The 13,479-nt window shown below is 42.6% G+C and overlaps 1 protein-coding gene across 1 annotated transcript in view; it reads right to left on the bottom strand.

The window, feature by feature from the left end:
• Positions 1–13,479, bottom strand: part of URB1 (URB1 ribosome biogenesis homolog) — a 69,856-nt gene that overhangs the window by 11,950 nt on the left and 44,427 nt on the right. The window contains exons 25-32 of the mRNA XM_084622949.1: positions 11,055–11,113; positions 10,122–10,315; positions 8,414–8,524; positions 8,268–8,331; positions 6,376–6,547; positions 5,652–5,754; positions 1,529–1,689; positions 874–985 (exon numbers count right to left, since the gene is read on the bottom strand). Of these exons, the coding sequence (XP_084479075.1) occupies positions 874–985; positions 1,529–1,689; positions 5,652–5,754; positions 6,376–6,547; positions 8,268–8,331; positions 8,414–8,524; positions 10,122–10,315; positions 11,055–11,113 (976 nt within the window). The remainder of the gene's footprint in view (positions 1–873; positions 986–1,528; positions 1,690–5,651; positions 5,755–6,375; positions 6,548–8,267; positions 8,332–8,413; positions 8,525–10,121; positions 10,316–11,054; positions 11,114–13,479) is intronic.

Genomic DNA, 13,479 nt, shown 5'->3' with positions numbered 1-13,479 from the left:
TTTCCTCAAAACATTTGAAGGCCTGCGTGATAGGGTGCATAAACTCTGTCCCTGACTGGAAAGGATTAAGCAGCAATTTGAGGCTTAATTAGTCAAACTCTGCTACATCAGGGTTGGCTGTTAAGCCTGAAAGAGAAGTTTAAAGAGGGAAGTCTAGCAGCTGGAGGCTGGTGTGGAGGGAATACAGCAGACAGGCTGTCCTGTGGATGACAAGAAGCCTGACTGAAGACAGGAACTGTGATGACCTGCATGCTTGAACCCCTGAGCGGAGCCGGTGCTAGGCATTAGCAGACTAAGCAATTGCTTAGAGCCCCAAGCAGCTCAAGGGGACCCCCATCTGCTTTTTTAGCATGTGTTGGGGAAGAGGAGAATATTCCTGTTTAGGGCTCCCAAATGCCTAGCACCACCTCTGTCCCTGAGTGAGGCAAGAAGAGCGCCAGCCCCTGGACAGTGGCTGTTTGGGACTCAGGAGCCTGTCCCTCAAAATCTGTAGCTGATGAGGTGTGCCTGTGAGGAAGAGGTGGCCTGTTGAGCTTGGCTGGGCTATACAGTTGTGTTGGCATTTCTGTAAGAGTCTCTAAGGCACTGCAAAGAGCCGAACTCTGTAAAGTGGTCGGGCCAGGCCACGCCCGCAGCTGGAGCCGGTAAAAGGACAGTGGAGGAACCTGCGGTAGAGTTGCAGCATCACTACATCTGGCTTCCAGGGGAAACGCTGGAGTGGCAACCGTGCTATAGCATGTCTCATGGTTTCTATGTTTATCCGTATGCTTTGATTCTACAGTGTCACTGAAGCTAATCGTTCTATGCAGCGTTGTTTTCCCTGCTTTAGCCCCAGAAGCTAAGCCACAGAACACACAATTTAATCTACAATACCTGGCTTCAGCATTTGCTGCACCACTCTAGCAACGAAGAGGGTCAAAGAGAAAGTAAACCTGAGATTCGGTTGTCTGATTCCATTTTGCACAACATCCATAACATAGAGCAGCTGTAGCACAAGAAAAAGGAAAAGAAAGCTCTAGTATTACTCATCACCAGCTAATACAGCAGGACGTTCCTCAATGGGAGCGTGAGAAAATAGGCCTTAACTGTATTTTACAAGTAAAAAAATCAAGCCACAATCCCAGCAGAATGACTGTTCTAAGAATTCCAAATGGTTTTTGGTTTTTTTTGAAGCTCACTAATCATAATAAACATAGAACGAAGAAAATAGAATAGGAAAGCGGATAACAGATCTTTTAAAAAAACATTATATGAATTCAGTCAACTCTGAAGTACACATTTCTATAGATGGCAATTGCTAACTCTGGGACAAGTGAAAGTGTGCGAGAAACACAATCCCATCTTTGAGGACAGACTAATAATACTACACACTGAATCAGGGCTTGAGAAACCAGTTTACTCACCCAACCAAGGGCAAGTGGAAAGTAGAGGCTGGTGAATGGGTCCCTTCGAGGAATGAATTTGCCCTAATGTGCCTACCACAGCAGGTTCTAATATCATGGATAAATTAAATCTAGAACATTTGTACCTGTCTCTGTTCTCGAAAGCGAGCTCCTTCCAGGTGAGAACGAAAGGAACCCAGAATATAATACGCTGCTGCTCGCATATTGGAATCATAGCTGCTAAGGGCAGCTACTGTTAGGCCCAAAGCATTCACTTCCACAAATGTATGGCATGCCACTACACACTCTGTGGAAAGGAAATAAGTTAACATTTGTAAAAGCAACACTACAAAGGACATGTGGCAATGCAATTCTTCACATTAACTTCATTTAAAAACATAATTTCTGAAAGATGAACTAGAAACTGTACATTTAATTGACTGTAGCAATGCATGGTGAACAATCCACTCAGCAAGTTAGGAAGGGGCATTCTGCACACACACATCCATCTAAACAGGAACATTTTAGTTTCCCTGAAGTCATGTTGGCCAGTTCCTGGTGTGCAGTGATGCACCAAAGCTCATCTTCAAAGACAACTCAAAGAATTCTGCCTGGTGCACGAAGCTGGCCGAGCCTGGGATCAGGTAGAGTGGCTTGTTCAGCTCACGATTCTTAGCTTGCCAAACAGCAACTGTAAGGAAGACCAGGCTATAGAATAATTCAAAGAACAGGGGCAGAATTTAACTAATAAACCAACTCTTGCCCAGCCCTTTTCTATCTCTTGCTATCTTTTCTCTTCTTTTGATCGCCATTGATTTCAGTGGGTCTTGAATTGGGCTTCAACTCTGTAGCTAGGAATTGTAGCCTTGTGCAACAAGTATATAACAGTGTTTCAGTGTTTATGGGCACCTATCCATAAGAGTGCACCCCCAAAATCAAGAGGTATTACATTTTCAAATTGCCTTATTTAGATTTCAATCCTTGCAATCTGCTGTACCTCTGTAGATTTTGTCATTTTTGGAATGATGTACTCATTGTAGCACGTTCAGGGCAGTTGTCCCTTTATGGCACAGCTTCGAGTTAGAGTTAGCACAGAGCTGCCTTGCTCAAGGGGGAGTTTCAGAAAGTTTTTCTGACATGGGGGGCGGGGCGGGAAAGGGGGCAGTTTGGGCCATGGCCCTGCTCATTTCGGAGTGTCATGTACTTCAGAGCGTGCAGAGAGAGCAGTCCAGCAGTTCCTACATGCAGGGACACAATCTGTGCCCCAAGGCTGCACGAGGAGATGGAGGCTCCTTGTGCCAAGCCCCTCTTGCACACAGAGCAGCAGGACACAATCCAGTGCTCATTATTTGGGAAGGACATTGCTGTAAGTGGAAGACCATGTAAAGTTACGAGTAAGTTCTGGGAAGACTCTATGGAGCTCAATGTTTGATTAATGTTAACTGTAGGGAAAAAGCAAACCTCTTGGACACGCCCCATATCCTGCGTCTGAACGAAGAAACAGTGGGGTGAGTAAAAGCACCTCCAAGAAAAGCATCCTTTTACTGAAAAGGATACCAGAATAAGACATGGATCCTCCCTCTTAAGCTACTAGCCGTGGGCACAGAATCTAGTTTACTAGTTTGAATTACAATATAGGCCCATTAGTGATTTTAACATGTAGGGCACTTTCTAATTTAAACCCAATTTACGCCCCCTTTAACTTTCTGAATAAACCTACCTTCTGCATAAAATTTCTCTTGTGTAGTTCCGCCCCACCTGGGGCTGAATTTTTTTAAGGGATTTTTGAGGTTAATCAAGACGTTTTTAATGAGGTTTTGAAAAAGTGGTGGCATTTCTATCCACTCATAACTCCACATCAACTTGATGTAAACACTCCAGGCTTGTTGTCTATGCTAATCTTCAAGGAGAAACAGAGGCATAGGAGTATTTTTTTCCCAGCTGAATAACAAATGTTTTTTTACTTAGTGGCAACATCCACATAGGTTATAACCCCTATGAAACCTTTAGTGAATGTTTACCAGCTCTGCTCTCCCTCTAAACCAAGTACGTTCCTAGCCCTTTGATCACTAAAGGTTTATATTTGCCATGGCAATTCCTCCTCCTCGCCCCCAAAAATCACAGATTATCTATGTCCCCATCCCAACAGCTGTGCTCATTCCCTCCTCAGCTGCCAGAACACCCTATCTCTGCCTCTTGGCTAGCATGTCTCTCGGCTCACATAGCTCTGCTGAAGGTGGGACAGCCAATGGTAGAATCTGCCCCGCCCCACTCTGCACCCTGGCCAGCTCTATCCCACATGACAGGGTAACAACCTGTGCAACAGCACCACTGGAAACGCATTTCAAAACCATCTGCTGGAGAGAGTCAACAGCTGTTCTCAGCACTAACAATTCCTGTACATTTCCCCACGAGCCTCCTGGCTAAGTTAGATCCATCATATTGAATTGGCAGTACTCAAAATGCCTCAGTCTTCCCCCTCATAAGGGGCTCAGTCATGATCCTGGATGCACAGCTGTGCAGAGGGGGCTCTTCATGCTCCCAACTCCTCCGCATGGGATGTCCACATCTTCAGAGTCTGTGCAGGGCAGGAACAGCAGCTGCGGCCAGGTTGCTCTCACAGAGGTTCTGAGGAAATTGGAGGACCTTTGGCTCTTCCCCCCTCTCCCTCAGCACCAGGGGCGCCAGAAGATAGCTGGCAGCACTTCCTTCCCTGCTCGATTCTCACTCACAGTCTGTTCTCTGCCCTCTTCCTGGGGTACAGTGGCTATGTGCTGTGCTTACTTGGGCTGGGTTGCAGGGTGCCTGTAGAGCCCAAGGAAAGGAACTTTTCCTGGTGCGTTTAACACACACTTCAGAAGAATGATCTGAAGCCAACCAGTCTGTGAAGGGTTCTCTATCCACCCCTTAGCAGTGGCTGATCCAGAGTTCTTGCCTGAAGTGCAAATGCGAGGCCAGAAGCTCTTTAGAGTAGGGACTGCACCTCACTATATGCCTGTGCATAGTCTAGCACAATGGGGCCCCAATTCAGAGTGGAGTCTCTGGGCACTTCTGTCATATATGAACAACAAAAGATAATTTCCCATGTTCATGTCCCACAATAAAACCTTATTTCAAGGGTATAATCTATGTAACTCATATAAGGATTTATCTAGAAACTCCTCTTCCACTGCACGCATGGCATGGAAATATTTTCAACCAAGCTGCCCTTGGAAAAGGCAATCAAGAAATTGATGTGAAATAACAAGCTATTGAAAAAAAAAAAAAGTTAAATGTATGTATGACATCCAGTTTGTTTAAAGAACCTTGGGAACCACAGTCGGAAAGCTTTTGATAAGATGTTTATCAGATCTAAAGTTAGAGAGAACTGAGTACTTGCACAATTCAAGGCCTTTACTCAGCAAGCAGTAATCATTTGTAGGTTTATAAATATGTACCGATACACTACATAACATCTGTGCACATGATGCTGTACAGCAAGTGCAGGGAGCAGGCACAAAACAGTAGGGGTGATATTTTCAAAAAAGGCTCAAGTGACTTAGGAATATATTGGGACTCGGGATCCTAAGTCACACAGGCATTTTTCAAATCCCGCCTGTTAGTCAATAACAGCCAAAAATACGAGGCCATCTAACACTGATCCTGTTAGAACACAAGGGGCATCCTGAATTTCTATAGCTTAATTTTTTTTTTAAAATATACACAGGATGACACTCTATATTTTTATTACTGTCAAAAGCATATTGGTCAATTTGCAACACCAACTTAAAACAGCAACCCCTCCCTCGTTTCCACCTACACAGATACTGTACTCCTCAGGTTTATATTTCCTCTCTCTTCATCTGCACTTTTTATTCTACCTTTCAAAGCAATTATATTATCAGATTGCCTTTTGTTTGAGAAGATGTTATTGCTACAGCAAACAAAAGCCAGCTATAGCAATCCAAAGTTTACCCAGAAAAGAACATCATGATGGACATAGGAGAGAAGTGGTTGGTAAATTCACTGTGATAAATGTCTCACTTTGATCTTTAAACATTTTATAAACAGACACAAAGCCCTTTCTGCAGTATAGCAGTTGGGTGTACAGGGAAATTGTGTCATATTAAAGTAGAAAAGCAATATTGAGCAAGTGCAAATATCATAATCTCTCTCCTCTCAAATATGGTGTAAACTCTTTCTTTGTAATAATATTGAATTCTTCCTTCAGATGTATGTTTGCAGTTCCTGACAGTTGGGCCTAAAATGTGAGATGAATATATACTTTACCTGGTCTGGTCAATTCACTGAAGAGCTGAAGTAGAAAACAGGGGTCGTAGAAATCATCAAGATCCTTCTCACTTTTATCTCTATACAATGGCACTTGTCCTTCCTGAAACAAAATCCAAAATAGAGAGCTACTACTTGAATTTAAATCAGCTTGATTTCAAACTGCCCTGACAATATCATCATGGCAGCTCACATTAAAGCCCTGCAAATACAAGGCATGGAATCATGCTTAATCACTGCTGTGTTTAAATATGGCTATTGCTGCCACGGTTCCAGTATGTTTGTCCTTGACCAATATGAGCAGAGCTAGCAAACTATGCGAGAGACTAAACGAGAGAACCCAGTGCAACTGTGCCGATGCACAGATGTGGTTTAGACAGTCAAATGTGGTGAGACACTAAATGCCAAATTCTGATCTCGGTTATACTTTGGCAGCCTCATTAAATTCAGTGGTGTTGCATAGCTTTAATTATAGGCAAGATGTGGTCCTACACTGAAATTAATCTGGGAAAAAAAAAAAAATACTGGCACAGTTGGAAACAGAACAGTAAAAACATGTTCTGTGAAATGATACCAGCTAATTAATCTTAGCCACCTTGTTACATATTTCTCAATGCAAAACAGTGGACTACATCACATTAACAACAGCACGATTAATAAATTACTAAAAGGAAAGGGGCTTTTCCACATCAAAAGAGAATAATCAATAGTTGATCCAAAGCACCTCTGGTGGCAGGAGACGGCGATGCTGAGGGAAATGTAAGATAGTCTTCATCATCTTCTCTTTATCTAGCAGACACAAAGTTTCCTCCATGCTTGGCTGCTGCCATAGTGACTTCCCCAGACTCTTGCAAGTCTTGTGATGTTCCACAGCTGCCGGTCCCCACAACAGTATCCTTAAATATTGTTAAAAGTAAGCCCTTAGTTAACAGATAATTAGCATGGAGAGAAAGGCAATTATGGAGATGGATTCAATTTATAAAGGATATAACTTAGTATTTAAATTTTCCCCTCACTTGTACTTATTATCCTGTGGAAACTTGAAACTAGAATCTGTTTCCCTGGCAACACCTTTCTCATCCATCCAAAGGCTTTCGAAATTCAGCCTGATGGTGTCCCTTTAGCCACTTCCCAGCCTACAAATCAAAGTCTGTACATGCCTCAGGAGACTGATTTATTGACTGTGTCAGTGCCTACCACCACCACCTCCTCACACACTGACCGAGACTTGATCAAACTATACAAACCCCAGAATGTCTTGGAGTTCAATTAGTTTTTTCAAGCCAGCACCAAAATGCCTCCATGACCCCCTTAACCAAGCCCTTCCACCCTCTCCTTAGAAATCCACTTATTGTGCTGTGGCTTATTGATTATTATTTAGATAGGGCCTACAATGCGCTAGGCACTTTATGAAGTCATAAGACGACAAAGACAATGCCACTAATCGCTTACAAGCTATTCAGGCTCCCATCAATGATTGACTATGACTCTGCTGAATCCCACTCTCAAGCATGTTCCTTGCATTGGTCTGTCTTTCCTGCATGCCGGGGCAGGGACCATGTCTATCTAAGTGTCTGACTACCAATTTACTTCAGAGTGCAATATTAAAGTGTTGTTTCTCACCTATAATGAGCTAGATGGTTTACAGTACTAGGTACCTTAGAGGCCACTCTTTGCCCCTGTGATAACACAGCAGCTGACAGGCAGGAGACTAGTGGCAGGGTCCTTGACTCTGGAACTTCTGTCCTTACTTCACCTGAGTTCAAATATGCTGACCCTCAGGACAGGTGACAAGGCTTATCTGTTCCCACAGGCTTTTCCATGGGTGGGATGGGGTAGAATAGGTGCGAAAAAGGAGAGTCTTTGACTTGGTCTACACTAAAATGTTAGGCTGACCCAGATACATCGCTCAGGGGTGTGAAAAATCCACAAACGTGAGCGACGTAGTTAAACCAACCTAACCCCTCTGTGTAGACAGTGCTAGGTTGACAGAAGAATTCTTCCCATCGACGTAGCTACCACCCCTCTCAGGGAGACGGAGTAGCCACAGAGACAGGAGAGCCCCTCCTGTCAGATTAGGTAGCGTCTACACTGAAGTGTTGCAGCTGTGCCGCTGTAGCATTTCAAGTATAGACAAGCCCTTAGTTTGTTGGAGATGGGAGGCGAGGGGGCTGGACATAGGTTGAATCTGTACTTTGTATGCACTTTGTTAGCAATGCTTATGCAGGTGAAATGATAGAAAGGTGCATTGAAAATAAACAGAATGAATAAGCAGCAAAATGCTAAAGGCAGCAGAGCCATTATAACTGCAAAGTGGGCTGGCTGAGCAGCAGACCAAGGACTAAAAGAACTGGGAGACAAAGCAATCCTTTCACCCCCCAGTGTGGTCCTCTCTACACCAGTGTAGTGGCACGAGGGGGAGCTGAAATGCTGTTCTGCACCTGCTCTGTGAATAGTGCCCAGGTTCTATTAATCCAGCACCGTGCACCAACATCAATTTATTCCCATCCTGAGTTTTGGTCCTCAATTAAAAAAAAAGGTGCCAAGTGTATATTAACTTTCAGATTGCTTATATAGCACATATGCTAGCAAAACAAAAGGCGGCAATCAACTTACCTAAAGTTGATAAGACTTAGATCATTCTTCTCATATAACTGAAGAAGCAGTAATATTTTCTGATCTAAAAAAATCAGTAAGACATACATTAAGAATTTTAAAAAAAGATCCAATAGAAAATATCTTTAACAGTCCAATACACTTACCGACACCACTCAGTGTTGCACCATAGGATCCTAGTAACACAGCAAAGTGGCTGCTCTCACAGACTGAGGGATCGAGTTTCACTATAGTTGACAATACATCCACTAATGCCTCTGAAACAAATACGAAATTTTATTTTTAGTTTTTGCATTCTCTATCAGATGGTAGCCAGAGAGAGAACATTTAAACAAACACCTTAAGACTTTGCATTAATATTTACACTTGTGACACAACATAGGCAAAACATTTCTCTATCAGTGCTGTAGGCCACATAGGATACAGTAGCTTCAACTTGAACAACCTCTGTAGAAGCCAGCCTGGTATTTACCATCCTATCTAGGTATTTACACAGACTCCATCACTGCAAGATCTGATTGGATAACAAATTTTAGTGAATTTATCCTGTGACATACAGAAGTGTTACCATCCCCATTTTACAGATGAGGAGCTAATGCCCAAATAAATTAAGGACAAACTTGCCCAAGGACAAACAGGAAGTCAGAGGCAAAGCTGGGAATTGGACCCACATGTTTTGAGTTGCAGTCCATTGCCTGAGCCAAAAGCCCATCCTTTCTCCCCTACCTGCCATCCACATCATAAATCAAAGCAAAACAGTAACAACCTCTTCATGAGAGTTAGAGAAAGATAGAGGTATAGATGAATGAACTCATGACAGTAAACTTCTGAATTATTGAGGCTAGCTTTTTTGAAAGAGCCAGTCTCCTTGTCCTATGGAAATACTGTCTAACTGACAAATGCATGGAATAACGGATATACTTTCATGAAAAATATAGGCAATCCCTTCCTCCTACTGCATCACTGGAGCTTTCTCATCTTGTCAGGCATTTAAAAGCCTTGAAGTTTGTCTAGATTTTGCTCATGACTATCAGTGTTGGCAGTACACATTTGTCATCAACCTGTTCTACTTAGAATTTCATCATCATCTCATACATAGCAATTTTTATCAATTTATCTCAAAGTTCTTTAAAAAGGGCAGCTACATGTTATTCCCATTTTACAGTTGGAGAAACTGAAGGGCAGAGCAGGTAAGTGATTTGCCCAAGGTCACAGAGCAACTCAGCTGCAATGCCAAGGATAGAACCCAGGACTCCTGACTCCCAGCCCAATACTCTATCCATTAGACCTTGCTACCTCCTTCAGGTTAGGACTGAACTAGATTCCTCATAGGAGGATTGTTCTATCAAATACACAAGCTAAGAAATTAAAAATTGAAATACAACCAGCAAAGAGCAATATTAAATCCTCTATATCAACACAGATACCTATTTTAAAATTAACGTCTCTTATGTAAGCAATTGCTTAAATAAATACTTAGCCAAATAATATTTCTACCTCCTTGATCTAATCTACATCAAGGTCAAAATTCTGGTCCTACTGAAATCAATGGCAAACTTCCAGTGACTCCAGTGAAGCCAGGATTTCACCCCAAGTCTTCATCAGTAAGAAATAATACCGAAGAATGCTTTTAAAAGATATTAATGTTTAAAACTGGCATTCATGAGGAAAAATACAACATTTAAATTCAAGCAGAGGAGAGCAGGCAGGCTTTGAAATGAAATGGTAATAACAATTTGGGAGTTATTTTAGTAGCTTGGTAAATATGTAGATGAGTAGGTAACTGGATGGATGGAAAACAACACTGACAAGACACTATTACTATATATAGCTGAAGAAAAGAAAGAGAGATACCTCTTGTTTGAATCTTCGTGTTATCTTCTTCTCTTGACCTCAGCATGATTGACAAAAATAAAGAGTGCTGCGTGATCATCATGTAAAGCCTGGAGAGCTTGACTAATCTCTGACTAAGCGGGCTCTCTTTTGTGTACAACAATTGCACAGCAGCATTAAGAGTTTTCAGAAATCCATGGTCTCTGTAGCGATACCTTCAAAAACAACGATCAGAGGAAACTCAGATTTCAACCAAAGGCAAATTTGCTATTCAAAATAGTGAAACACAGCATAGAAAGCAAATAAAAAAACATAGCCCAATATTTCATTCAGTTTGTGAACTAGCCACATCTTAAACTTCAGAAGAAAGGACTATTTCAGCCAGAACAGCAATCTGCTCTACAGGCTTTACTACAGGTTAGCATTTCACAAATTTTATATTAAAACCTTCATTTGATAGTAATCCCTCAGCCCTACATTTCTATTTCCACATAAGGTAAGAAGACTCCCCCAAACTATTTATTTCTTCTCATTTCTCTTTTTCATTGGTAAAGGGAAAGTGCCTAATCCTGACTTCATACCAGAGTAAACAAGGAATATTTTAAATTAAAAATCATGGGTTACACTAGTTTAACTAAGAAAGTAGGAGCAGTTCCAGTAATTTGCTACCCCACACTAACTGAAGGCCAAGTCTGGCCTCAGTTGTACATGAAGTCAATGGAGTTGTACTGAAGTGAATGGAGATTGTGCCTATCAATGGGGCTAATCCTAAAAAGTGACTGTCATCCTCAAGTCCCACTGATTTCTGTAGAAGTTGAGGGCACTTAGTACTTTTTAGGATGTGCTTAGTACACTGTAGGATTAGGCCATAACTGATAGGATGTGGCCCAGCAAACATTACAGAGTGCCTATTCCATCTTTGCTCCATCTCAACAGCAATACAAAATTACTTACTTAAGTCCCATTTTCACAAGACTGTGCCAGTCAGCCGGAACCACTTCATTAACAAAATGCTGTATAGGTAGTAAACAACAAGTAGTGATATGTAACATTCAATATGAAGCAGAGCAAAGTTTCCATAGAACATCAAGACCTCAATTTTCTGTTGAACACTTTGGAGCCACGATAGCAGAGTCCAACCAGTTTCAAGGGTTTAAAAAGTACCAAAAGCAAAATACAACTGTTCTGCTTATGTCAAGCCTTAATGCCTTTTTTACTATCTGGTACTCGCTAGTCTTCCCATGTTTCTCAAGCAATGGTCTAAGGCTATGTCTACACTACGGACCTTGCAGCAGCATAGTTGAGCCACTGTAAGGTCTCCCATGTAGCTGCTCTGTGCCGGTGGGAGAGAGCTCTACTGCTGGCATAATTAAACCACTCCTAAGGAGTGGCGGTAGCTATGTCAGCAGGAGAGCGTTTCCTGCCAACATAGTGCTGTCCACACCAGCACAGGGGTGGGTTTTTTTTCACACCCTTGACCAACAGAAGTTTTACCGACAAAAGTGCCAGTGTAGACATAGCCTATGCTGTTACTTTAGATCAGGGATCGGCAACCTTTGGCACGCGGCCCATCAGGGAAACCCGCTGGTGGGCTGGGATGGGTTGTTTACCTGCAGCATCCACAGGTTCAGCCGATCGTAGCTCCCATTGGCCGTGGTTCGCCGTTCCAGGCCAATGGGGGCTACGGGAAGCTATGTGCTGGCTGCCGCTTCCCGCAGCCCCCATTGGCCTGGAACAGTGAATAGCAGCCAGTGGGAGCTGCAATCGGCCAAACCTGCGGACGCTGCAGGTAAACAAACTGTCCTGGCCCGCCAGTGGATTTCCCTGATGGGCCACGTGCCAAAAGTTGCTGATCCCTGCTTTAGATAAACACAAAATTTCAAAGACTCAGAACTATTTCCCTGAGAAATGCAATAATGTAAAAGCAAAACATTTTTAGAGCAAAATTACAGATATGAAGTTGGGACAACATGGCATCTGCAGCCAACTTCTTCCAGAAAGAAACTCCGTGTCAGGGGTGGAGGGGGAAGACTACAGGGTATTCCATCTTCAGCTGCAAAGGAATTTTTCATACCACAGCACTTCAAATATTAATCACACCTTTCGTTTTAAGTTATATGTTCCCTTGCCTAATTACACTGCAAGTATCAGAACCTCCTCTCACCTATTCCTTCTCCCTGGGACCCAAAAGAATAAAGGGCTGATGCTGTGAGGTGCTCTCCTTTCCCGCTGATGCGTGGGATTTGAGGGTGTTCATCACCTCTTAGAACTGGGCCCTTATTTTTTTTTACAGCTCAGCAAGAAGGAATAGGTGAGATGTTACAATACGTGCAATATAACCGGGCCCTACAAACAGAAGCATAATCCAAATCACATTGGCTAATATGAGACAGCAGCAATTCTGACTTCCTTAGAACAGAAGTTTCTAGCTTGTGTTAATGTAGCAGCCCACCACTGTAATGCAGTACCCATATTTACTACTGTTATGAACTAACACTTCATTTTGCAGGGGGAGGAGGGATCTTTAGTCAATTTAGGTAACAGAACATTACAAAGATACAGTACATTTGAGTTTATCTGTAGATCAGTTGTGGAAAACCTTTAGGTGGGATCTACAGTGGACATGGAGCAGCTATGTAATAATTTTAATGAATACCATGTGTGACAGTCATACAGATACAGTTTAGAACTATGCTGGGTTAGTGGAATGTTTATTATATGCCCGTATTGCTTTAAGTCAATGGGAGCTGTCTCCAGGAAGACGACAATAGCTCCTGGATAAGAACATTCCAGCACACACTTGAAAGACAATGGGGAAAGCTATTAGTTTCCCGGAGGCTACATTCAACTAAGTTGCAAGTCTTGTTTTGCCAGTGCTGGTAGCTAACAGTTAAAAAGTTACATGTTGCCTGCAAAGGGCAGGAGGACAAAAATGTAACAGGATTTCAAGACTTTGTCCCTGAAGTAGAGAGAAGAACTAGTTTGGGGGTTAAGAGAACAGATTATGCCACTTGCCCCGAGGGCTCTGGGGGTGTCTGTAGGAAGTTTAGGCCTACCAGGATCCCAAGTGGAAGTTGGATTGACACCTGGTAAGCTAGATATGCATGTTTTAAGATCTTTTTCTCTGAAATGCTGTAGTTCTAAATAAACAATACTTTGCTTAATAAAGCTGTCCAATCACAAGGTAGCATGGGTCATAGCTCCTAGAGAGAAGTGCACTGCAGGTGCCCACCACAAGTCAGACCTGCTGAGGTAATCATCGTTAGTACCAGAGCCCTGTCTGAGAGTGGGAAAATTGTGTATTTACACCTCAAGAGAAAGGTGATGGCCTGAGAGGAAGTGCACACAAAGAGACCAAAGGGATAACAGGGGCAGTTAG

The sequence above is a fragment of the Lepidochelys olivacea genome (genome assembly GCF_965140295.1).
Source record: "Lepidochelys olivacea isolate rLepOli2 genome assembly, chromosome: 1".
Classification (NCBI taxonomy): domain Eukaryota; kingdom Metazoa; phylum Chordata; order Testudines; family Cheloniidae; genus Lepidochelys; species Lepidochelys olivacea.
Note: the sequence above shows the minus strand (reverse complement) of the source record. Positions and strands in the feature narration are given on the sequence as shown.